At 40.4% G+C, this 28,000-nt stretch overlaps 1 protein-coding gene across 2 annotated transcripts in view; it reads right to left on the bottom strand.

The window, feature by feature from the left end:
* The window catches only part of NPR3 (natriuretic peptide receptor 3), a 60,781-nt gene that overhangs the window by 8,826 nt on the left and 23,955 nt on the right, over positions 1-28,000 (bottom strand). For both annotated transcript variants that reach the window (XM_060761362.2, XM_060761360.2), the window contains exons 4-5: positions 5,334-5,469; positions 5-99 (exon numbers count right to left, since the gene is read on the bottom strand). In XM_060761362.2, the coding sequence (XP_060617345.2) occupies positions 5-99; positions 5,334-5,469 (231 nt within the window). The remainder of the gene's footprint in view (positions 1-4; positions 100-5,333; positions 5,470-28,000) is intronic.

Here is a 28,000-nt window from a genome sequence, read left to right as displayed (position 1 = left end):
TTACCTGCTGGGTTCCAGCTTCTGGGTCAGTCATTGCAATTACTGAAAAATCCCCGAATCTTTCTCCATTGGCATCTATGGATACTGGCCCTGCAATGCCTGAAGAATGGCATGTGAGATTTTTTTTTTAAAAAACTGAGTTGAAAATATAGAATGCATCCAAGAAAAACAACAAAAAAGAAGGAAATGGCAGAATTTTTATAGACTGATATGGCAGGAAACCTCATTAGTCTTCCAGCACTTTTGTTGGCATTCCAAAAGAAATTGTAATTTCACCTCCATGTCTGCATTCCTAAAATTCTTAACATTTCTTCTTGAAAAATATATAATAATCTCAGCCTGTTTAAAAGGATAACAGGAAAAATAAAATAAAATGAATTCCTGTTCTAGAACATCTACTGAGGAAGCTTTAAGTTACACAGTGAATTTTGTGTCTAGGAAGATCTGAGGAAACTCATATTATCAGATGTGGCTTGTCTAAAGCAATTGATATGTTGATGTTTTGTCTATGTTTGTCATCTATTTGAGTTTGGGAGGAACCCTTCTTGCTCTTCTGTTTTCAGAAAACAACTACTGTATATAAACAAGTATAAGCCAACCTGAATATAAGCCAAGGCACCTAATTTTACTACAAAAAACTGGGAAAACATATTGACTCGAGGGTGGGAAATGCATCTGCTACTGATAAATTTCAAAATAAAAATAGATACCAACAAAATTATATTAACTGAGGTATCAGTAGGTGAAATGATTTCGAATATTTACATAAAACTGTAATTTACATAAAACTGTAATTTAAGATAAGACTGCCCAACTCTGATTAACCCATTATTCTAACTTTCTTCGATGTAAATGTGCTTACATATCCTTCCAATAATAATAGAGTAAAATAATAAATGTAATAATAACAATCATAATAAAGCAAAATAATAAATGTAATAATATTAGAGTAAAATAATAAATGCAATAACAAATATAGTAAAATAATAAATGTAATAATAATAATAATAATAATAATAATAAATAGAGTAAAATAATAAATGCAAAGACTCTGGCACAAGCCACTAATGCTGGTCCCAGTGGTGATTGGCACACTGGGTGCAGTGCTAAAGACCTTGGCCTGCACTTAAACATAATCAGAGCTGACAAAATTACCATCTGCCAGCTGCAAAAGGCCACTTTACTGGTATTTGCACGCATTATTCGCTGATAAAACTCTGGCAGTCTTTAGGAGGAGCTTGAAAACGTGGTTGTTCCAGTGTGCCTTCCCAGAATAAGGAAACTCCTAGCAATATGTCCCTAAACGCACTTTATTAGTGATCTTGGTTTGTCTGCACATTTCATCTCTCTCTAAAACTTCTATCCTAGTTATATGCCACCTTGTCATGCTCAGCATTATTTTAAAAAATTTAATTATTACAGTTGGCCCAGCCATAGGTTTTTAAACGCATCGTGTTATTGTTAATGTTTATTGCTTATTTTTGCTTATGAATTTACCTATTGTTTTGTATTACTGTTGCTATTGTTTATTGTTGTATTGTGGGCTCGGCCTCATGTGCCGCACCGAGTCCCTTGGGGAGATGGTAGCGGGGTACAAATAAAGTTTAGAAAAATAATAAATGTAATTATAATAATAAATAGAGTAAAATAATAAATGCAAAGACTCTGGCACAAGCCACTAATGCTGGTCCCAGTGGTGATCGGCACACTGGGTGCAGTGCCTAAAGACCTTGGCCTGCACTTAAACACAATCAGAACTGACAAAATTACCATCTGGCAGCTGCAAAAGGCCACCTTACTGGTATCTGCATGCATTATTCGCTGATACACCACACAGTCCTAGACACTTGGGAAATGTCTGAAGTGTGATCCAATACAGCAGCCAGCAGAGTGTCTACTGTGGACTCATCTTGTTGTGTTTCTAATAATAATAATAAATAGAGTAAAATAATAATGTAATAATAACAAAGTAAAATAATAAATGCAATAATAATAATAGAGTAAAATAATAAATAAACTTGACTCGAGTATCAGCCCAAGGGAGGGCTTTTTCAGCCTAAAAAGGGGGCTCAAAAACTTGGCTTATACTTGAGTATATATGGTTTGTGGAATAGGTTAGTTAGGCTGAAAGACACCAACTGGCTCAAAGTTTTGTAACTGAACAGGAATCTGGTTCTCCGTAGTCAACATTCAGTATTGCAGTCACTAAACCACAGCCTATATCCGATGCATTCTCCAACATTCCTAGTTTCATCCCTGTAACGTCTGTCTCCCAAGGGTTCTGCTGTACTGTGATGAGAAAATGCAGCTGAGAAAATTTCCCATGATGTTTTTCTGAACTGTGCCAGTATCTGAACTCACTGTTAGGTTCTTATCTAAAGGGAACATTTCCTTTAATTTAAGTACTTCCACTGGGAATCTTGATAATCTTACCCTGAGATAAATGACAAATGGATCTCAGAAGAGCAGCTTGGACTCACCAGTAAATTCTGCTGAATTTACAAAGCTATTAGCTCAGGACTTCCAACATATTAATAGATTCTAAACTCTGCTGAAGGGAATAAGGGGAAGGGTCAACAGTTGGGGACAGAGAACAATGGTTGTGTCTGCACACACAGTCTGAAATATTAAACGAAAATCTTGAAATATCTCCAAACACAAACATATTGGTACAGACAGCCAGGGGCAGGAGAGGGCTTTCCAGGTGCAATGCAAGAATCATATAGTCAAGGAGTGAAGCAAGGGACAAAATGCTGTCAATGTACATGTGGAAAGGTTTTTGTATCTTCTTGAAAGGCCTGATGCAATGCCTATTGCGATATATGTCACCTACAATGGCCCACTTCCAAGTGCTTCATTTAATCTCAACTGCAAGAAAGACAATGAGAAAAAGGCTCTTTTCACTAATGCAGTGGTTCCCAAACTTTGGTTCTCCAGGTGTTTTGGACTCCAACTCCCAGAAATCCCAGAATTGTGGAAGCTGAAGTCCAAAACAGCTGGAGGACCAAAGGTTGGGAACCACGGCACTAATGGCACCCTGGTTGTCCTCAAGGAAGGGGGTGCCACATCGGTTCCATGGCAGCTGAACAACACATGGAACTCATTTGGGTTAAGAACTTGAACTGTGTTAAAATAAGTTGTGGATTGCTTCTAATCTTCCCTGGGAACCAGGAGAGTAAACAGCAATTTCTAGCCTGTGTAAGATGTTGTGCCCTTGTCTGTTTGGCAAGTGGCCACAGCTGTTAACACCACTAAATTCTGCTTTCCAACCTGTGGGTCCCCAGATTTTTTGGCCTTCAACTCCCAGAAATCCTAAGAGCTGGTAAACTGGCTGGGATTTCTGGGAGTTGTAGGCCAAAACACCTGGGGACCCACAAGTTGATAACCACTGCCTTAGACTCAGGCAGCCTGGGGACAGGGGGTGACATCTATCTTACTACATCTTTCTGGGCATGAGTTTGACACTGGTCACTGCTTGCCATTTGTAATAATGATACACAGAATGGCAAGGCTATCAGAGAAGGGAGTGGTGGGGAAAGGAGGTTGCTGCTCCCCCTTTGCCCCCTTGTTTCCCCACTCCCACGTTGCTCTGTTGCTCCAGGCCCTAAAGCAGTGACCAGCACCATTTTCGTGCACTACAAAGCCCAGAATGACAAGGGTAAGGTAAGATAACAATTTTCTGAAGCACCGCTTGGCCATGTAGCTGCCATCTAACTGCTAGGGAAGTTCGCGGTGATGCAATGTTGGCACCATCCAGCCCATAATCAGCATTGGCTCAGCATTGCTGTTTTTTTGTTTTTGTTTTTGCCAGGGAAGATGCACTCTTAGTTATTATAGCAGTTTTTATGGGTTTACTTGCCATGTTTCTGGTCTTAAGTTCTATGAAGTTACTATTAATTCTGCTGTATTGGAATTTGTAAATTTCGGTTTGATGCTGAATGGCATTTTTTGATTTCTTTTTAGAGAATGAATTGTACTACTGCAATGTTTAAGATTATTTTTATGGTAGTTAAAGTTATCACTGACTTCTACTATATTGTATAGTCTATATTTGCTGGTTTTCATTTTAACAGACATGCTTTTTAAATAAAAAAATCAATCTTTTCATACCAATGACCATACTTCAAACTGCTGTTACTTGGGAGTATAATATTAATATTTTCAACCGTTTTAAAGTTTATGAACCTCCTTGAGCCTTGGATTGGGAAGAAAGTGGGGTATAAACGAATATAAATATAATTAGGAAATGGTGGCGTATAGACAAATATAGACAAGTATAGACAAATATATATACAGGTGTGTGTGTACACACAAACACGCACACACATGCTGTGGATAGCATAGGAAGGGTGAACACCCATGTGATGTTTGTTTCGCTGTCTTTGTCCCTGTTCAGAAGATTTCCCTCACTTTCTATCTCTATGATTATTGAATTTTGAAAAAAAAAGTCTTGTAGTGGAAACAATAACTGGAGATAAAGCTTCTCTAGAGACATTTTACCCCCAGGATAACTCTTTCAGGAGTGAATTTCCCTTCTGAAGTGTGTGTGTGGTTGTGGGGTGGTGGGTGTGGGTAGATTTCTCTCAATTCCTGTTGTTTCAGCCCTGTTCTTAACTATGAGTCATTTGTAAGTCGAATGTTTATATTTTGGGGACTGCCTGTATCTATATAACCCATCCAGTATGCCTTTATAGTGGAGCCTCCAGTGGTGCAGTGGGTTAAACTGCTTAGCTGCTGACCAAAAGGTCAGCAGTTCAAATCAGGGGAATGGGGTAAGCTCCCGCTGTTAGCCCCAGCTTCTGCCAATCTAGCAGTTTGAAAACATGCAAATGTGAGTAGATCAATAGGTACTGCTCTGGCGTGAAGTTAAAGGCACTCCATGCAGTCATGCTGGCCACATGACCTTGGAGGCATCTACGGACAACACTGGCTTTTTGGCTCAGCAATAGAGATGAGCACCACCCCTCAGAATTGGACATGACGACTTAATGTCAAGAGGAAACCTTATGCCTTTATATATTAATTTGTAAGGAATGCAACATGGAAGATAACCTATGCTTTGGTTGGCTACTGTAAGCACAGAATGCTGGATAATATAGGCTCTTTGTTTACTTCTTAGGTATACTTAGGGAACTTGTTGTATAGGTATGAGAAATACGAATAAATATGTAATACTTTTTTAAGTCTCACGGCCTGATATCCAGTAGGTGGTTTCAGATTGTAATTATCAAGGAGATGTGATCAAAAATGGGAATTAAACTTCTTACTAAGTTTCCAAAAGTAGAAGAGTTATAATCCTTTTCAAAAATGTAGACCTAAGAATGAGTGCCTACCTTCATAAGTCCTGTTCCATGTCTGATGGACAATTTTCTCTCCATCTTTCTTAGTGAAACCATTCTTCAGAACTTCCCGCAAAGCCAGAACATAAAGGATAATAGCATCATGGAATCCTTCCACAAACATATTAACCTAGAAACAAAGCACAGCCTCATAAATATATTGGGCAATAAAAGAAAGGAGCTGTCTGTGAAGTTCAGCAAATCACAATTTCATATAAACTAAAGAAAAGCCATTGCAGATTACACGTAAATCAACTATCTGTCAAAACTGGAGTCTTCTCATTGGGTTGATATGCCTTCAAATTGCTTTGATGTATGAGGACCCTATTAAGGCCCTATAATCCTTGGAATTATTTTGCATTTACTGGAGTCATCGTTTGGACGCCTCTGGTAAAAGCACGACAGGTTCCGCATTTTGGGGCCTGTCTGGAAAGGCCCTACTGGAGAAATAATGCAGATGGACCAGACTGTTGTAGATCAACTCCACTCAATATTCTTCTTCATATAGCTTTTTCTGTGCAAGTTTTGCTCTGCAACTTTCTTTACAACACTTGATTTGATTTTTCTCTCTCCTTACAATAACCTTAGCAGATAACTTCTCCCAGTGTATTGCTATACCATGACATTATGCTTACATGTAGTGATTAAACACAAGCTGAACTCTGAGTGAAAATCTTAAATACATTTTTCAATACAGCTTTCACTCATAAAAGAAAATCAATGTATGTATGTATGTATGTTGGATGGTTTGTTTGTCCACAAAGGTTCCTACATGGCTTGATGGATCTGGACCAAACTTAGCACACATACTCGTCATTGTTGTTGTTGTTGTTGTTAATTTGTTCAGTCATTTCTGACTCTTCATGACTTCATGGACCAGCCCACGCCAGAGCTCCCTGTCAGTCATCACCACCCTCAGCTCCTTCAAGGTCAATCCAGTCACTTCAAGGATACCATCCATTCATCTTGCACTTGGTCGGCCCCTCTTCCTTTTTCCTTCCTTTTTCTCCATCATCGTCTTCTCTAAGCTTTCCTTTCTTCTCATGATGTGGCCAAAGGACTTCATCTTGGCCACTACTATCCTTCCCTCCAATGAGCAGTCAGGCTTTATTTCTTGAAGTATGGACTGGTTGGATCTTCTCGCTGTCCAAGGCACTCTCAGCACTTTCATCCAGCACCACAGCACCACTTTTCATTACTCTTCTTTACTTGGCTTAAAATAAATGTGGGATTTCGACTACTAAATCTACCCCAGGGGCTTCAAAAAGTAAAAAATGTGTATGCAACACTTAGATGCCACCAGAAGATGGCAATACACAGATAGAAAGGATTAGCTATTGGCAGACAAACATGTGAAAAACAAAGCCCTGAAGGCCACAGTCAGACATCCGCCACAGTCAAAAGTAAGGAATTTAAAGAAGATTTATATTTTGAGAGGGTTGTGTGTGTGTGTCTGCACCTTCCTCTGAGGCTAAGACTTCCAAGAAAAAAGACTGGATAAAGGAAGATAAAGGAAAGAAGAAAAGGCAGAAGGGAAGGGAAGAAAAGAAAGGAAGAGAAGTTTTGTTTATAAGTTATATTGTGTTTATTTTACTCTTTGTTTTGTTGTGATTGTTGTTATTTGTTAGGCATTGAATGTTTGCCATTTTTGTTATTTTGTGAACCATCCGGAGTCCCTTCGGGGAGAGATAGCAGGTTATAAATAAAGTTTTATTAATTGAAAAGAAAGGAAGAGAAAAAAGGGACAAAAAGGGAGGGAAAAAGAAAAAAGGAAGGGAAGAGAAAGGGAGGGAGGGAAAGGGAAAAAGCATTAGTTACTGGTAGACAACTGGTGTCTGTACCATGAGGTCTTACATGAGACAAAATACACAGCCTGAGGGCCACAGTCGGGACATCAACCTCGTAAGGAAGTAAGAAATTTAACGAAGATTTATACTTTGGAATGAGTATATGTGCGTGCTTGTGCCTTGCTCTCAGGCTGAGAGAAAAGGCTGAGTGAAAGAAGAAAAGGGAAAGGGGGAAGATATGAGGAGAGGGGAGTGAAGAAAGAGAAAAGAAGAGAAGGAAGGGAAAAGGGGACTAAATAGGGAGGAAAGAAAGAAAAAGAAGGGAAGGCAAATGAAGGGGGAAAGAAGGAAAAGGGGAGAAGGTGCATGAAGGAAAGCAAGAGATGAAGGAAAGAAAAGTAAAAAAAGACAGATGGATGAAGTATATGAGGAAAAGGGAGGAAGAAAAGAAAGACTCACAAAGAAAATGCACACTTGGACAGCCCTGGATATATAAGGATAAAAACTGAACTGTATACATCTAAAGAAATCATACGAATATTTTTTTCTCTCTTTCTCATTTCACAAACATACAAATCTTTATTACAGCCATAGATCAGCATTAAGGAGTCAATGTCAGGTGCAGATTTTGGCTGCCAGGCACGAAAGTGTTAGGACATGTAAAAAAACAGTTGGTGAGTGTGTTAACTGAAAATGCAAAGTATGAAACCGATTGGTTGGGCCAGGCCCGAGGAGCTAGCCGAGCCTGGGAGTTTTGGCAACAGTTACATTTTTAGAATTGAGTTGTGCAGAAACTGACAGAGAGACACAGTTCTTGCTTCATGAGCTGCTGGAAGAAGATTTTCTACATGGAAACCTAAAGATCATTTTAATCTCTCTCAAAGGACATTGTGTGAGTCAATGCAACTGTTCACATGATTGTATATATGTTGCTCTGCATTACAAAGGATAAACTACTTGTTCTTTACTGCTCATCTGTGTGGCATATTTTCTTTCTCTGGCAAGAGAGTGTGTGGACTGGTAAAAATGTGATCTATGGGTGATTTTCATTCATAGAGCAGCATAAGGAGTGACTGTCAGACACAGATTTTGGCTGACAAGCACAAAAGTACTCAAAAAAGCATTTTGTTTCACAGACCTTCATAGCCCATAAAAATGGAAGAACTGCAGTACTGGGTCCCAATAACATCAAGCACCCTTTGGGGGGAGAAGGGTGGGGTAGAAGTGCATGAAATAAATAAATGAATAAATAAGCACCTAAGTACAAAACTGATATAGCAGATGGACAAGACAGGTGGCTATTAGGTCAGTCAGCATGTTTATAAAAACGTAACTGGCAACAGCAACGAGAATCTCAGCTTGCCTCTAGGAATCTGTTGTCAACACAGACTAGACAGACATTATGTCTCTTAAGGTTTCTCTTGAACTCTCCCTCTGTCTACAACAGTTACTGGACTTGAGTTACATATTACTCACCAAATCCACTAACCCTCATTTTGGATAGAACAGGATAGCAGTATAATAATCTGTCACCGCGCATGGCAGGCAGAACAAATTGTGAATTGTCTGTTTTGTAGGGGACCCCTCATGGACCTCGAAAACACTCCCTTCCCATTTGGAGAAAGCAAGTTTCTTTTGATTCTGTGGGTTGAATTGTTTGTTTAAGGATTACCCTCCTCCGGGCCACCCCACCCCACTCTTTACCTCTTTTCCACCCCTGCTGATTCTGGATCTCACTCAAAACACTTGCTCTGCTGGAACAACAGAGCAATTCTGTTCTGTTACATAGTTTTTGAAGCAGCCAGGAAAAAATGTTTCTTGTCTTGTGTGACTTTTCTACTGAAATGGCATAAGCTAAATGAAATATCACTGTTCCCACTACAAGTCCCCAAAGTAAATAACCAATTTTGGGTTTTCATAGAATCATAGAATCAAAGAGTTGGAAGAGACCTCATGGGCCATCCAGTCCAACCCCCTGCCAAGAAGCAGGAATATTGCATTCAAATCACCCCTGTAGCAGCATTGTCATTGCTGAGTTCTGTGTATTGCTGAGTGCTGAATCCAGCTGTGCTGAGTCCAAGGTTGCATTTCACCACAAAACAATACAACCCATCAGATTAATAATTTTGTCTCTGTTATCAAAATTGTAATATTATGTTTCCTTTATATTGGGTTTTGCGTCATTCTGACTTACTCCTTCCTAAATTTGAAGTTCATCTTGACAATTTAATCTCAAATTTCTTAGGAGCAAAACACAACATTTTTTTAATAGCTGAGAAGATGGAGTGCTAATATTGTACATGACTTTTGAAAATGCAGAACCATAGCACATTGATTTGAAAGTGGAGAATACCTGTATGACTAGTTCACATCTCTTGAGGCTGATTCTATCCTGCCTTTTATTTGATTTTCTTCCTATCCACAGATAGACTGTGGAAGCGTCTCTCTTTGGGAGCTATACCCATCCTTATAATTTCAGATAATGTGCTTATATGTATTACTAGCTTGGGAACCCGGCGCTGCCTAGGTTATTTGAGAAAGGAATTGCGTATCAAGGTTGGTCTTTATCAGTTATTTATATGGCTCGCAGTGGTCTCAGGAAGTTAGTGAAGGTACTGTGAGTCCCATCATCTGTGGTCCATCCTCCTCCAAACTGCTTAAGTCGCATTGATAGGGTTCCATACTTCGCACTTTAACAACACAACTATTCAATGCTAAATGGAACTGTAGAGGAGAGTCTACTGAACAAGCCAGTACCTGCTGCATACCAGTACTGCCATCTGTTGAGGAGTTACGAAGTTGGAGGCATTACTTTTCATTCAACCTCGTGTTTGTGTGTGTGTATAATCCCATTCTATGTGGCAATTTTTAAAATAAGCTTGAATCCTTTGTGTATAAACTAGCTCATGCAGATTTTTTAAAATCTGTGTTATGGAGTGAAGCAGGCAAGGACTGATAATTCTTTCCTCTGCTTTTACTGTCTCTTGGAAAATCTATTGAAGCTGGGTATCTGTTTTGGAGGAAAATAACCTCACTGGCAACAAAAGGGATTGTTGCCAATGAAAATACCTTTCTTATTTTCTTTCCAGTGCTTTTATCAGACACAGGCGATTGCATTCAGCCCTGGGGGATGGGAGTACATATGGTGCCAAGATGACTGAGGTGGCATTTTGTGTCTTTGTTATTGGTCTTCTCTGATGTCATGGTTAAGACACATGCTTTGTGGTCGCTGGTCACCAAAGACTTCAATAAGTAGTAATAAGCAGCTGGAAATGGTTCATTCTACGATATTTATTATCCTTCTAGTTTTCACTTGGCAGCTGCCAAGCCATAGTTGGGTCAATGGAGTGCAGTCAAACAGATGGGAGTATTAGTTTCAGAGAAGGGAACTTACACAGGATTTTGGAGGAAACACATCTGCTATTCATGGCTGTTCTGTTCCCTGTCACAGTTTGGTCCTTACACAAGTATGTTTCTCCTTTTTTATTATTCTGGCTGCAAATACATACTATGCTAGGGTGTTGTTGTTCATTCGTTCAGTCGTCTCCGACTCTTCGTGACCTCATGGACCAGCCCACGCCAGAGCTCCCTGTCGGCCGTTACCACCCCCAGCTCCCTCAAGGTCAGTCCAGTCACTTCAAGGATGCCATCCATCCATCTTGCCCTTGGTCGGCCCCTCTTCCTTTTACCTTCCACTTTCCCCAGCATAATTGTCTTCTCTAGGCTTTCCTGTCTCCTCATGATGTGGCCAAAGTACTTCAACTTTGTCTCTAGTATCTTTCCCTCCAGTGAGCAGTCGGGCTTTATTTCCTGGAGGATGGACTGGTTGGATCTTCTCGCAGTCCAAGGCACTCTCAGAACTTTCCTCCAACACCACAGCTCAAAAGCATCGATCTTCCTTCGCTCAGCCTTCCCTAAGGTCCAGCTCTCACATCCGTAGGTTACTACAGGGAATACCATGGCTTTGACTAGGCGGATCTTTGTTGTCAGTGTGATGTCTCTACTCTTTACTATTTTATCGAGATTGGACATTGCTCTCTTCCCAAGAAGTAAGCGTCTTCTGATTTCCTGGCCACAGTCTGCATCTGCAGTAATCTTTGCACCTAGAAATACAAAGTCTGTCATGGCCTCCACGGTTTCTCCCTCTATTTTCCAGTTGTCAATCATTCTTGTTGCCATAATCTTGGTTTTTTTGACGTTTAGCTGCAACCCGGCTTTTGCGCTTTCTTCTTTCACCTTGATTAAAAGGCTCCTCAGCTCCTCCTCGCTTTCGGCCATCAGAGTGGTGTCATCTGCATATCTGAGGTTGTTAATGTTTCTTCCAGCAATTTTCACCCCAGCTTTGCATTCATCCAGCCCCGCACATCGCATGATGTGTTCTGCATACAAGTTAAAAAGGTTGGGTGAGAGTATGCAGCCTTGCCGTACGCCGTACGTATGCTAGGGTAGATATGATAAAAATGGGACAGAATTCCAGCATCCTGGACAGCTATGCAGAAGAATTTCAGCGGCTTTCACAAGATGTACAGATGGTATAGTATTTTCTCTTTTACCAAACTTTTCAATGAAACGAATCCCCACCCCACCCCTTTTTTTGTATCTGTCCCCCTGAAAAGGGATTCTCAAGATTCTACGGTACACTTTCATGACGCCCAGTAAAATATCCATTGTTCTGCATTACTGGAAAAATGAATTAATTGCAAATTTTCCACTTGCGTCCTATGTTTCAATGAGTAAGGATGCGTTCATTTTTGGTTCTAAGATAAAAGACATAAATGAGTCACGCTTCCAGTCATCTCAAACCTGCAAGAAGATTGTGGAAAAACAGCAGTTATGGAAATAAAAAGTCAGCCAAGACAGCGTTATTATCCATCCAGCGTTCCTCTAGCAACCTCAACAAGGGCTGGTGCTTGATTGATCAAATATTTTAAAATAGTTAAGTTGCAAAGTATTTGTTAATTGGAAAACTTTGAAAAAGAGCACCTAATTGTGCTAATTATGAAACGTGCCTTCAAGCACATGGAGCCCTATTTCCACAAAGCAAATGCAGTGGACTCAGTGGAAAATTATGAACTGTGCCATTTTGATAACAGACAGGGTTTGCCACATGTCAAGGAGGGATGGGGAATATGTAGTCCTCTCTAGCTGCTAATGGATCAGCCCGGACATTCACAGAAATTTTCTCTTTCTTTCGTGCCAGGAGCAACTTGAGAAACTGCAAGTTGCTTCTGGTGTGAGAGAATTGGCCATCTGCAAGGACATTAGGAGCCCCTGGTGGCGCAATCGGTTAAACCCTTGTGCCGGCAGGACTGCTGACTGGAAGCTCAGTGGTTCGAATCTGGAGAGTGAGATGAGCTCCCATCTGTCAGCTCCAGCTTCTTATGTGGGGACATGAGAGAAGCCTCTCACAGGATGGTAAAAAATCTGGGCAATGTCCTTGCAGGCGGTCAATTCTCTCAAATCAGAAGCAAGTTGCAGTTTCTCAAGTCGCTCCTGACATGAGAAAAAAAAAGTCTGCACATTTTGGTATGCTGGGTTAGGCTGATGGCATTAAAATTTAACAATATTTGGGGGTAACATGTTCTCCACTTGTCCAAAATCCTGTAACTCTAGATTATGTGATGTTAATATGCCATTCAGTTATTTTCTTTAACTTGCAACAGCCCAGGCAGGTTGCATAGAAATGTACAGCGGTCAGAAGTTGATTGAACTCGTTCACCTGAAAGCATTTGTCTCCTTGTTTTTTATCCATGGAGAAACAAAGATCTCATATATTTGCATCCCAAGTGAAAATATAATTTAAGAATATTTTAGTCAAAAAAAGAATGGATGGGAGCCTCTTTCTGTATCCTTCTACCACTCAGACTCATAGGTTTCTAAGTTGCTTTAAAAAAAGAGTGGCTTGGGAAGAAGCCACTCTTTTGTCAAGTTATGTTCGCAGCTGTCAAACAGAGTATGTAGGCCTGGCATCAACAACCTGTGGCTCAGAGGTGTTTAGGACTCCAACTCCAACTCCCAGAAGCTCTAGCCAGTTTGTCCGATGGTCAGGAATTCTGGAAGCTGATGTCCAAAACACATCTGGAGGGCCACATGTTGTGCAGTCCTGCTGTAGGCAAAAGTAACTCATGTATCTTAATAACTAGACTGGAAGAAGTTATGGGATGAGAGGCATCTAAGTTTACGGTCTGTAGAAATGTCTCATCAGAAGGACTCCATGTTCATCTACTGATAACTGAAACATACTTGGCTTTTTTTTTTGCATCGTAAAAAACAGCTATTTCGGGATACTGAAATATGATGTTGCATACCTCCTGCTTCTTGACTACTTGTGTAAAAAAAGAAAAAAAAAGAAGGAATTCCAGAAGGCATAGCTCATCATGGCACACTGGCACTCTTTTTTCTGCACTGTCCTCTTTTGCATCTGGCCATCCTAATTGAATTGAATGACCCCATAATACAAAATAAATAAATGAGTAAGCAAGTAAGTAAGGTAAGATGCCATTTATACAAAGAGACTCTTGGTTAATTTTCACTGTGGTTTGCCTGGTCAATTGACCAGTGTCCCAATCTTAGGTCATGTCCTTAATGTTTCTGTCCATGCCTCCTTTACTCTTTTTGAAAACATGACTTATTTGTCTATTTCTATAACACAGGTCATAATGTTAGGCTTTCCCCCTAAGTTTGATTTGGTGGCTGATGTGCTAAGAAAAGGCTTGAAAGTCACTCATCGGGTTTCTTTAGCAAATGTCTTTAGCAGTGCATCCCCAACAGAGAAGGGGAGAAAATGTGAACAGCCACTTACTGTTCCCTGTGGCAGACAAGAACTAACTTTAGGCGACTGAACTTTAATTGATTTTATTGTACACTGCTTGAGATCCTTGGCTACTGAGTAGGACAGAAATATTTTTTAATAACTAAAGTTGCTATTGCTTCTTTTTCTTTTTAAACGACAGCTTGATAAAGCACAAGAAGAAAGAAGGAGGCATCCGGGCTGTGATAGTCTCCATGCTATTTGGTATCCTGCCGCTGCTGAGTAGTCATGGGCCCGAAATTTGTCCCATTTGTTTGATTTGTGTTTCCATTTCATTCCGACCATTTGGATGGTACAAAACGGAATGGTCCTTCTTGGAACAAAAATACAATCAATACGAAAGGCAGGCGGGAGCGGGTACTGACTCCAAGCCAGCTTTTTGGATCAGTTGCCTGGGGCCTGGCAGGGCTTGCAGGAGAGCTTCAAGTAAAGAGTTCTCCTTACTCAGTGCTCGGCTGAACGACCTGCCAGGCTTGGACGCGTAGGTCCAAAGCGCTGGGGTGCCTGCAGCCAAGCACCGAGTAAGGAGCACTCTTTACTTGAAGCTCTGCTGCAGGCCCCAGGCAACCGATCCAAAAAGCAGGCTTGGAGCCAGTATCCGCTCCCGTCTACCTTTCGTATCAATTGCATTTTCATTCCAGGAGGGGACTTTCCGTTTCGTGCCATCCAAATGGTCAAAACAAAACAGAAACATGAAGCAAACAAATGGGACAAATTTCTGGCCCTTGACTACATAGTAGCATAAGCCCAAAGCCTGCACCCATAGGCCCGGGCACTTTGGGCCTATAGGTGAAGCCCCTTCTCCAGTAATGGTCCAAAAAACCCAGATCTTTCAGGTCTGAAAACAAAAAACAAATATTTGGTCTCCCAATTTCAGGAGGCTCAGACGAAAATGGATCAGGGCCCCAGGACAGGAAATGGATCAGGTAAGTCCTGAATGCACATAACTACTGCTGAGTCATATTTTGGAAATGCCTCGGAAAATTGTTAGTGTCTTTCATGCGTGAGAGGCTATGGGTCCTTCCACACAGTCATATAACTCAGAATATCAAGGCAGAATAACCCACAATATCTGCTTTGAATTGGGTTATCTGAGTCCACACTGCCACTAGGGTTCAAAGCAGATAATGTGGGATTTTGTTCAGCTGAGGGGCCTGTGTGATAATGTAAGGTATTTCTGGAACTATTTTCAAAGACTGTTGTGGGGGGGGGGGGGGCAGCGGGATTGCCAATCTCTTTATTGCTGAATAATTCCATCAGTCAGACAGTGCTCTATTCTATAACTCTTTCCCATCATAATCCAAGAAAGCTGTCTTGGTTTCCTCATACCTGTGTCACTTTTACCCTTTGCAAAAGGTCACCTCAAGTCCCAGACTGGAAAAATGTAAGATATACCTAAATATAATAGCAATGATAAGGATAATGATTAGCACAAAAACTGAATCTGAAGCCTCTAAAGTTCAGTTGGGTAGTAACTACATTCTATCTCTTTAAAAACCAGCATCTACATATATAAGAGTAACACGAATGAAATAATGGCAAAGATTCTCCCTAACACATAACATTTTTGCTGGGGTTGTTGTTCTATGGAGAAGTAGTCATTGATAGGATGCCATAATACCATCTACAGTGGACAGTCCAGAGACAAAAGTTACAATGTTATAAGTGTGAAGTTTTGTTGCTTTAAATCTGGTCTAGATTATGGTCATTGAACTCTTGGAATTTGGTTTTAATTTTAGAATGCAAAGGTTAGGCAACGATTCAGTAAATGTTACTGAGGGACCTTGAAGAGAGTATCATCTGTAATGAAATTCCACAGTGCCTGGACATTGTGAGCACTTAAGATGATTTTGCAATATTTATGCATGTTGATGAGCCTTATCTCCTTCCAAGGTCAATGGCATTTCCTTGCAGTCTATTTTAAATATTTTCAAAGGGTGAGATGAGGTCTGAGATGAGATCACCATGGGAAATATTGGCAACTAGGGAGACAGGAAACACATAAGCCTCCAGTGCATCCCCAACAGAAAAGGGGAAAAAATCTTTTGCCTACAGTCCTGGAGAGTGGTCGTCAACTTGAGTAGACAATAGGCCAAACTAAAATGTTCACAATTTAAATTTGAGTGCTTTGAGGTATCTGTCTGAAGTAAACAACTTGATTTTGTAAGTTATTACATCTCCAGTGTATGAACCAGTTTCAATGGAGGGAACACAATGCACGTGAGAAGGGACAAACCACCTTGGTTGGTCAGGGAAGACATATTGTCCAGCACAACTTACTTCCATCAAAATCTGGACATTATTAATTTTTGTCTTGTAAAGGATCAAAATCCCTCCTTTATAGATCTCAAAATACTACTTCATGCTAGGGATGTGTGAAAATGTTACTTGGTCTAAGAACTTTCCATAATGGTCCATGCAGGAAAAGCACAATCAATGCACCCCTGACAGGTGACTATCCAGCCTCTACATAAAAGCCCCTAAAGGGGCCTTCACCACATTCCAAAGAAGAGAGTTCCACTGTTGAAGAGCTCTTATGGTCAGGAAGTTCTTCCTAATGTTTAGGTGAAATATCTTTTCCGTTAATTAAAACTCATTGTTTGAGGATCAGAACATCTATAGTGATACCAAGGTGCTTGTGTATAAAGCTATTGTCCTCCCAACCCTGCTATATGCCTGTGAAACGTGGACTGTCTACAATGTCACACTCAACTCCTGGAATGATTCCATTAGCATTGCCTACGCAAATACCACCAGCACTGAAGCGATGCCATCAACTCCGCTGGATTGGCCATGTTGTCCAAATGCCTGATCACTGTCTTCCAAAGCAGTTACTATACTCCCAACTCAAGAATGGAAAACATAATGTTGGTGGACAGGAAAAAAGATTTAAAGATGGGCTTAAAGCTAACCTTAAAAACTGTGACATAGACACTAAGAACTAGGAAGCTCTGGTCCTTGAGCGCTCTAACTGGAGGTCATCTGTGACCAGCAGTGCTGCAGAATTCGAAGAGGCATAAATGGAAGCTGAAAGGAAGAAACGTGTCAAGAGGAAGGCACATCAAGCCAACCCTGGCTGGGTCCGCTTTCCACCTGGAAACCGATGCCCTCACTGTGGAAGACCATGTAGATCAAGAATAGGGCTCCACAATCAGCTACCTATCCACCACCAAGACACTACATTTGGAAGGCCATCATACTCAGACAACAAGGGATCAACTAAGTAAGTAATTAGAACCTATTGCTTTGAGTCCTAGTGTCCAGGGGAGCCTACTTGGGAGCTCTGGGGCCACCTGGAAGTGGCAGCATGTGCATGATCTGCCCCTTCTTCCATGTGATTCTAGTGCAGGGAAAAGATGATGGTAGCAATGCCCATGTAGACAGCAGACCAGGTTGAATTGGACCTGATCCAGCTGTGCACACTCCCCTCTAGCCACAGAATACTCTGAAGCTCCCAACAAACTCCAGAACAGCCATAATTTTGCAGTGATACACTATGTTTGTGGTGTTAACGACAGCTTCATGGCAAGCAATTGTATTTTTTGTTCTAAAAATAAATTTGGACAAGAGCTTTAGAAAACTGAAAATTACTTCATAATCTAAATGGAAAGAATTTAAGATTTATTAAAAACTACATGAGTTAAATAATTGGAGAAATATGTCTGTTTTTCCTATAAATCAATTTGACTTTGTTCCCTTGGTTTGCTCTCTGGTATCTGCTGTCCTGCAATTCATTTCTCTATTTCTTACTGCTTACTATGATAGAATTTTAGATTTATAGATTCATAGGCTTTTTTTTTCAGAATTGCTAACTTCCAAGTCTTTAATAATAGCGGGAAAAAAAACTTCTTTATCTATTCCACAATAAATTATACTGCTAAAAAATCAACAACCTTAGACATAAAAAAGGAAGAGTGTTGTTTTCCTGAAAAGATTGCTAAACTCAATTTAGTTCTGGGATTCCCATGAGTCTCCGATGTTCACCAGTCTTTAATGAGATGCACATATCTTTTGCACTAGGATCCCCTTTGCAAATTTTGAGTTTTAAAAAAGAAAGGGCATTCAATTCTATGTATTTCATATGAAAGGGGAGATCTAATTTTCCTATGCTCTGCAGGGACCACAGGACTGCAGTCTTACCTGATTTATAGACATAGAAGTCTATATTGGCTAAGATTTGACCAGAACCTGAATAATTATGGTAATCAGTTAAATTTGCAGACAACTAAACTAGCATAATTTCCAATTGAGTACAATTTTTTTTCTTGCAATGGTGCAAACCTGCATCATAGAAAACATTGCCCTCAAAGGGGAATTCCTTTTGCTGTGCAGTTTTCATATATGGTACCATTATAATGTGCTTTGGAGGAAATGGATCTTTAAGGATGCTACATCAGTTTTTTTAAAAAAAAAAAAAACGATCATACATTGGGCATTATGGACTTGAACTCTGCTGCTATTTGTACCTAAGGTAGACTCACTGTATCAAAGAGAATGATTTACGATTCAACAATGTAATGCATGGGTTTATTTTAACAAGGACAGAATTCGAGCCATAGTTTATTTCATAAGATTCTGAGATTTCAGTATATAGTTTGTGGTCTTAGGTTTCATAGAGGGACAGCAGAACTACAACAGCACTATAAGAATTTTATTTAAAATTGAAAAAAGTGTTTCAGTTTCAGTCAATGAATATGGCACATTTTGATTTGCAAAGTAAACATGACCCAATGTGAGGTGGACAAGTTGAACCCTCAAGACAGCATTTATCAACCAGAGGACCGGGACCCCTGGGGGGGGGGGTCACAAGGGGGGTGTCAGAGGAGTCGCCAAAGACCATCCGAAAACAGTATTTTCTGCTGGTCATGGAGGTTCTGTGTGGGAAGTTTGGCCCAAGTCTATTGTTGGTGCTCTTTGATTGTAAGTGAACTATAAATCCCAGCAAGTACTATTCCCAAATGTCAAGGTCTATTTTCCCCAAATTCTACCAGTGTTCACATTTGGGCATATTGAGTACTCATGCCAGGTTTAGTCTAGATCTATCATTGTTTGAGTCCACAGTGCTCTCTGGATGTAGGTGAACTCCAAAACTCAAGGTCAATGCTCACCAAACCCTTCCAGTATTTTCTGTTGGTCATGGGAGTTCTGTGTGTCAAGTTTGGTTCATTTCCATCATTGGTGGAGTTCAGAATATTCTTTGATTGTAGGTGAACTATAAATCCCAGCAACTAAAACTCCCAAATGACAAAATCAATCCCTCTCCAACCCCACCAGCATTCAAATTTGGGCATATTGGGTATTTGTGCCAAATTTCATCCAGTAATGAAAATACATCTTGCATATCAGACATTTACATTATGATTCATAACAATTATGAAGTAGCAACAAAAATAATTTTATCGTTGAGGGTCACCACAACATGAGGAACTGTATTAAGGAAGGTTGAGAACCACTGCCTTAGGGAAGCACACAATTCTTTCCTAATTTCATATCAGCACTTGGTCTACTTCAAAAATCCCATTCCAATCAAGTAGTGTAGCCTTTTTCTCGTACATCTACTCCCCTTCTAGCAGTTGCTAGTTGGAGACTAAGAGGGAAGGGAAGAGAGAAAAGTGAGTTGTAACAGACCAAAAGCAGAGGTCTCTCCAACCACCACTGGCTTTGGTCCTATTCACTACCAGCATGCAGCTCGCATCACCCCAAGGCAACATGGCCCCCAGAAGAGAGGGATGCTTCCCATAGCTGCTTAAAGGGCTATGTTTTCTTTGCTTATCCAGCTCCTTTGTATCCTAAGAGGAAAATTCTTTCCCTCTGATTCACTTGAGTTTCTTTCCAAGTCAAAAACGGGCTGTCCTTTCAATAGAATATGTATAAATCTAACTCAATCACATATGAGCACTATAGTAAAAACTGAAGTTAAATGACATTTGTAAATGGCTAACAAACCAAAGATAAATCCTCTTCTTCACAAACAGTAGTTCTCATTACAGTTTTCCCATTGTACCCCTTCCATCACCACAGTTTTTTAAAAAGTGATTAGAGAAAACAAATGGCTGCAAACTTCTGGCAACATCTGCATTCCAGCTACTGAACAATAAACCCCATAAATACAATCTCCACCGCTCACCAAAAGGGTCAACTGTTGTCTTCCTACTATTGAAAACGAACTGCTATTTTATCAGATTTAGGAACTGATACAAAGTTTACAGGGATTTTTTTTCATTGACTCTGAAGTTTTATGTTCCATATCAGATATTATTCAATGTCTCTCCAAAGCCACTAAAATTGCATTGATACCAGGTTTTGTTGTGAAGTACATGCATAATCAGGTTCATATTTTGCTTCTACAAGAAGCGACAAGTGATATAAAGTGTACAGGCTAGGCGTAAAGGTAGTATTTGTTCCATACATCCACCACTGTAACACCAATGATGCTGCCCTTTTAGCTAGAGAGATCTAGCATATGTTCAAGTATGGGGCATTATCTTCTGTCAAACAGGGCTGAATCCCACCAGGTAACCTAAAAAAAGCACCAATTTCTGCTGCTTTCTCCGCTGTGGCGGGGGAAACGCCAAATAGCCTCCAAGACCACCATTGTCTGAGCAGGCATTACAAAAGACTAGAAAGCGCAGTGCAGTTGGCAGAGGTATTGCACTGACTTAAGTTGATCCAGGTTTTGGGGGGCAATTTTTCTATGACTTGTGCCAGAAACTGATAGCAGCCAGTGGAGCTGTTTCAAAGGAGCATAGTATGGTGTCTATAACCTGCCCCAGGTAACAGTGTGATTGCAGTTCTTCAAAGATAACCTTATATAGAGTGTACTACAGTACTCTGAACAAGATGTGACTAAAGGATGTGACTTAGTGAAAAAGCCCAAAGCAAAAGAATTAGTCTAGGTAGCAGCATAACATTTGAAAGATGGGACAGGGAAAAGATCTTGTAGCACCCTTGAGAGTAACTGATAGAAAAAATGGTAGTGTAAGCATCTGGTCTAGCATGTGAGGAAGTAGACTAAGTGTGCATCCACACTGCAAATTACAGCAATTTGATATCACTTTAACTAGCATGGCTCCATCTTTTGGAATCCCAGGATTTGTCATTTGCTATGGCACCAGAACTTTCTGACATAGAAAGGTAAGTATATCATAAAACGACAATCCCTGAATTCTGTAGTATTGCATTGTGCAAGTTAATGTGGTATCAAACTGCTATAACTCTGTGGTATGGATATAATGTAAGGCATTTGTCATCATGTCCAGATCTGATATCTCAAGGAATAGATGCAATTGATGCACAAGCTTTTAAAGTGCAAAACTCACTCCTGGCCACTGTGAAAATATATGCCTTGAGATTCAAAGCTGAGTCCAAGCACAACACATAATTGCAGTGGATTAATGCAGAACTTTTTTTTCCACTCCGAAAATCAAACGTACAAAAGCCAAGAAAGTTTGATCTAGCACAGTAAAGGGCATGCACTTTAAAGAAGATTTAGATTGCCTTCAAAAGGATTGGACACAGTCACAGAGGATCACTCTATCAGCAGCTATTAGTCATGGCAGCTAAAAGGAAACTCTGTGTTCAGAGGCAACTGAAGCCTGAATACCAGTTGCTGGGTGAAAACAAGAGCAGATAGTCTTCATATCCGTCTTTTGTGCTTCCTGGAAGCATTTGAATAACCACAGTTGGAAAACAGTTTGTTGGAAGAGATCGAACTTTTGGTCTGCCATGCAGAAAGGGCACTTCTTCTGGGCCACTGTTGAGCGTATAAATCAACAGCATCACACTGTTTGCTAGAAAGCCAGCAACATCACAGAGCTCTATTTTAGCTTGTTAGACGCTCCCTGGGAATCTTAATCTAGCAATGATTACTTGTATAAAAGAGGCAGTCCTAAGGACCAAATTAGGAGTGATATTAAATATTTTTTGTACTTAACACCTATTTTCAAACAAATGTAAATAAAGCCACTGATAATTATTGGGATGGAGCAAGTGGGGATTCTTTAGTTGCTTCCTCTCCTGTTGTAGAATTAAAGAAAATCCACTACAATTTACACCAAAATGAAGCTAGACTTGGCATCATAGAAGTAAGCAATCTGAAAGCAAAGCAGCATCCAAAAAAGAAAGGGTTAAACCAGCATTTCTCAAACTGAGGTTCAGAAACCCTGGGGGGTTGACATGGGGGTGTCAGAGGGGTCACCAAAGACCATCACAGTATTTTCTGTTGATCATGGGAGTTCTGTGTGGGATGTTTGGCCCAATTCTATTATTGATGTGGTTCAGAATACAGGTGAACTGTAAATTTCAGCAACTAAAACTCCCAAGTGGCAAGGTCTACTTTCCCCAAACTCCACTGGTGTTCACATTTGGGCACATTGAATATCTGTGCCAAGTTTGGTACAGATCAATCCCTGTTTAACTCCACAGTGCTCTCTGGATGTAGGTGAACTACAACTCCAAAACTCAAGGTCAATGCCCACCAAATCTTTCCAGTATTTTCTGTTGGTCATGGGAGTTCTGTGTGCCAAGTTTGATTCAATTCCATCATTGTTGGAGTTCAGAATGCTCTTTGATTGTAGGTGAACTATGCATCCCAGCAACTACAACTCCCAAATGACAAAATCAACCCCTCCCCCAACCCCACCAATATTCAGATTTGGGCGTATCGGGTATTTGTGCCAAATTTGGTCCAGTGAATGAAAATACATCCTGCATATCAGATATTTACATTACGATTCATAACAGTTACAAAATTGCAGTTATAAAGTAGCAACATAAATAATTTTATGGTTGGGGTCACCACAACATGAGGAACTGTATTAAGGGGTCATGGCATTAGGAAAGTTGCAAACCATTGGGTTAAACTGTCATTTTACTCTTGCCACAATATATATAACTGTAGCTATTTGATTTTTTTTTACATTATAAATGTAACTGGACACAGGCACTTAAAGTCACGTCTAGTTTGAACCTAGATTTCAGATATGGTAGCAGTCTGAAAATGAGTATTAATTCATTAGTAGGCACAGAACTTGTGTGGGGAGCATACAGACCTTTATACAAGACAGTGCATTGTTCTTCCGACCTAACCTTCCTAAATATATAAAGCTTAATCACAGCTGTAAAATGTCACACTACTGGGAAGGGCGCATTGCCCTCAGGAGATTTCTCTCTGGAACAGACTTTCTTAGCATCTAATGGAAAAAAGGGAGCTCAAAGCACACAGCTTTTCATTATGGAGAATCAGACCACAGAATGGACTCAAATATCAATGCAGGTTCCTTCATTTGGGGTACAACTTGTTCAGCAATGAAGGGTACATTTGAACGAGACCATAAATAGGAGACTACTTCTACTTTGCATATTTTAAATTTCACATAAGGAGTACTGGCGTCACAACTTTTTCATGAATCCTCAGGGTAGGAAACAAAGTATACATTGGGACATGGTCACTTTAACAGAGCACTAGTCGATTAAAAAAAAAAACACTGGTTGAACCTGATAAATTCAGTAAGCTCATAAAGTAGTGTGGGACCCCCTTCCAGCCCAAGGGCTGAATTAAATGTCAGTGAAGCTCTCATGGACTGCATTCCAGTGGTAGGTGGGCCCTAAGGCAGAGACTGAAAAATACCAGCATGATTTAGCTTAAACCTATTCGTGCTGCCAAGTAGCCAAACCTCAGGACAGGCATCCCAATCTTTCATAATGGGGAGAAATTATACAAAAGCTGAGACACTACTAAATAATGGTACCATTGGTTAGAGGACATAGCAGTCTGGTATACTGTGAAGGGCCAGTGATTTGAACATTGTTGGATTCTATAAGTCACAAAAATACACCTCGGTTGAAGAATCTTAGTTTTCAACTAGTACCTAGCATTGAATTCTATTCACTTTGTGCCACAGTCCTTTAATGTTATTTTCATTAAACCAAACTGGGACACACACCCTCCCTTAGGTTTGATGCCACCACTGAACTGGAAAAGGGGTACCTACCCATACAGTACAGAATTGGGTGTATGCAGAGTGTCACAGTGACTATAATTTAAGATTATAATATTATTGGATTCACAATAATCTTACAGCTAGGAATGAAAGGATCAGAGTATTCTACATGTGTTCAGCTCTCCATTCAAGACACCTCTCCTGCTTTCCCTCAGCATCAGTAGACCTTCTGAAGCCATATTTTTTTAAGCATTAGCAGATGTACCTTGTTTCTCGCATAAGAAAAAACTTAGTTCCTACTCAGCCAGGTGCCCATTTCATTCTCTGCTCATCTTTATTGTGTAATGTAAAATATATCATGTGTGGTTCACATTTGATCAGCTCACACAACGCCTTGCCAGAGAAAGAAAATATGCCACGCCAATAAACTGTAAAGAACATGTAGTTTATTCTCCTTAATTCAAACAAAATATGTACAGTGTGATCAGTTATATCAACTCACATAATGCCCTTTTATGAGAGATTTAAAATAGTCTTTCTTTATCCATGTTGGATAAGCTCCTTCCAGCAGCTTTCAAACAAAAGCACACTGCACACCATCTCTCTCTGCTTCTCTCTTCTTTTCTCTTTGCACCAGCATAGCTCAAGCCTGAACAAAATGTAACAGTATCCAAAAGTCCCTAGCTCAGCCTGCTTCCTGGGCATTGCCCGACCAATCAGCTTCATGAATCTTATTTTACAGTTGACACACAAATACACACACACACACTCAATGATTCCTTGCATGTAGGGACGGCTCAACCCATTACACAAAGTAAGCATTTGCAGTATAGTTGATTTTGCCCAGGGGCGCTCTTGAGGCGCTCTTGGGGGAAAATAGACCTTGACATATGTGAGTTGTAGTTCCTGGGATGTATAGTTCACCTACAATCTAAGAGCATTCTGAAATCCACCAATGATGGAACTGAACCAAATATGGCACACAGAACCCCCACGACGAACAGAAAATATATATCAGTGATTGGTTTTGGGGGGGGGGGGCACCAAAACACTGTTTGCTTACGTTGAAAATTACCTAGGGCTGCCTCTGCTTGCATGCTTCAACAGTCTTTTCCTTTCTTTTCTTTTCTTCCTTTCATCACAGTACCTTTCCCCCTGCTTACTCTCCTTTCCTTACTAGGCAACAGGAACCACTATCCTCCTCTTTTAAGAATTTGAGAGCTCTGCACAAGGGCACATTGAATGGAAAGGCTGAGTGGCCCTTTGGAGAAATGGTCACCCCAGGCATAACTATAGCATCTTTTGGGAAAATTAAGCAAGTATGTTACCTAGAGACTGATGATAGTATGGCAGGCTACACACTGGTTTGAATTATCCCCTTACTACCCATACTACATTTTAGATGTTGAGCCCCCGGTGGTGCAGTGGGTTAAACCCCTGTGCCGGCAGGACTGAAGAACGACAGGTTGCAGGTTCGAATCCAGGGAGAGGCGGATGAGCTCCCTCTATCAACACCAGCTCTTCATGCAGGGACATGAGAGAAGCCTCCCAGAAGGATGATAAAAACATCAAATCATCCGGGCATCCCCTGGGCAACGTCCTTGCAGACGGCCAATTCTCTCACACAAAAAGCGACTTGCAGTTTCTCAAGTCGCTCCTGACACAACAAAAAAGAATTAGATGTTTATGTTTTATGCTCTTGGAGTTATGGTGGAGGCAGATAAAAGAGGAATTCTGTTTTATTGTTAGGTAAAAACTTGTAGCTCCGTGAAATGCATACATGTACTGCCAATGGTTATAAATGATTGGTGTGGTTTTGATTATTTATATAAAGGTTATTTAATTTCTTAGTACATATATATATGAAAACAGTCAGAAGGACTCACAGACATGGGGCTTGAAGCCATGAGACTTCATTTGGATCTCTCAATATGCAATAAAGTACTCCAGTAAATTACTTTGCAAATCTTGACTTGAACTATTTATGCAATACTTTGCACTGCATTCATTACAGACATTTTTCAAGGAATGTGAGCCAATTTCTTACTGAAGGGCTGACCACAGGGCTTTCTTCCAAGAACTGAAACAAACCCACGACTACTGAACTAGTTAAGAATGTCCAGCTAGGCTAGATGTAAACATGACAGGAGCATATCTCTTGCTCCCTCTCCCCGCTCTAAAGCTACAAAAATGCAAGTGGCACAAGTGGCGGATAATGAGGAATGGGAAAAGTTGCAACATGGTGATATGATGTCACAGGTTGACATTAGTTTAGCATGGAGGGGCTGTGTTTGACAGTAGTTCCTCTCACCTCCAATTCTGAGAGTTGCAGGAATTAAGCCTATATAAAAGGTTCTTCCACGAGGGGCAAAACACACACTGCTTTAGCAAAAAGTCTAAGCCTGTTAAAACAGTTTCTAAAGAAAGCGGTAAACAAAGTACTTGTACTGGTTACCTTACTCAGCAACCTACTGGAGTACTGCCGAGGACAAGTACAAAAAGCTCTGTGTGGCTAATGATATATTTATATTAGTAATTATTAACTGTATTTATACTCTGCCTTTCTCCCCATGGGGACTCAAGGCAGCTATCAACCACACGATCCAATCACAATTCAAAACAAAGCATACACAAACATTAAAAAACAATTAAATAGTATTGTGGATGTAAAGTTAAAAAAAACAGTTAAAACATAATACATACTATTAAAATTGTGTTTAAAACTCACAATCCCTGCAGAATCCCATCCACAACCTCTTTAGCAGCACACTCCTCACCTTTCCCCAAATGCCAGCTGGCAGGGAAGGGAACATCCTAGGGCCCTTCCACACATGACTAAAATCCACGCGGAGGCATGTTAAAATAACCTGCTTCGGTGTGGGTTCTAGTCTACAAGGGGAGGAGGGGGCTACATGCCATCCCGATTGAAATAGGGATGTCATGAAGCCACCCCAAAGCCCCCCATTTCCCCCTAAACTTTACTAAAAAAAGGGCCTTGGTTGCCATGAAGCTCCTCCTCATGTAAGTAAAGTAAGTAAGTAAGCCTCCTCTCCTCCTGGCATGAGAAAATGACACCTGAGGAGATGGGAGGGGTGAGGAGGAAAATCCCCCCTCCCCCTCAGTCTCCTCAGGCATCATTTTCCCATGCTAGGAGGACATTAGGAGAAGCTTTATGGTAGCTAAGAAGTTCTTTTAGTAAGTTTTAAGGGGGAATTTGGGGCTAGGGGTGTGGGCACCCTCCCACACCTCTGGGCTTGAGGATCCCAAAAGGTGTGAGAGGGCTGTGGGGACAGACCCCCAGCGTCGCAGAAGGCAACCCTGAGAATCAGTCCTCACAGGCCTAATATCTTATTAGGAAGGCCCAGATCTAATTGAATATTTGATTAATCTGGAATAAATTATTTGTTTTTACCTGAAGTATTGTTTGGATGCCTCTGGTAAAAACCAAGACAGGTCCCACATTTTGGACATGTCAGGATGAGCCCCTTGTCTCTCTTGGGAGGGAATTCCAAAGTCTGGGAGCAGCCAACAAAAAGGCCCTTTCCTGTGTTACAACCAAATGCACTTGAGTGGGTGGTGAGACAGAGAGAAGACCAGGGGCAGATTGTGGCACAGACAACAAACTCCTAATATCAAGAAATGTAGTGAAGCTAAAGAAGATAAGATAACCACCTTGACAAAATTAAGCCAGAAGATCATCTGCATGGAATTTAAAGATAATGTAAAAATAGATTTGCAATATAGTCTAACTGGCCGGGAGATGGACAAATTCTGGATTGAAGCCAGGGATGTTATCAGAGAGAAATGTAAAAAGGCACAATCTTCAGCCAAAAATAAAAAAAAATGTCATTGAATGACTGATGAAACTCTTCAAACATTTAAGGACAGATGAGAAGCAAAATGAAATGGTGACAGAAACACGCATTTCCTTAAAAGGTGTGTGCTGAGATTATTTTTATTCACATTTACCCCACTTTCACTGGAATTCTGTACACCTGACCCCAATGAGGACTGGCTGTATAAAAATATATGATCTAATACCATTTTATTTCAATTTCTATGGATAGTTGTGAAAGCTTTATAGTGAAGAAAATGATATGAAGAAAATGAACTCTTTTGAAA

This window comes from Anolis sagrei, chromosome 2 (genome assembly GCF_037176765.1).
Source record: "Anolis sagrei isolate rAnoSag1 chromosome 2, rAnoSag1.mat, whole genome shotgun sequence".
Classification (NCBI taxonomy): domain Eukaryota; kingdom Metazoa; phylum Chordata; class Lepidosauria; order Squamata; family Dactyloidae; genus Anolis; species Anolis sagrei.
Note: the sequence above shows the minus strand (reverse complement) of the source record. Positions and strands in the feature narration are given on the sequence as shown.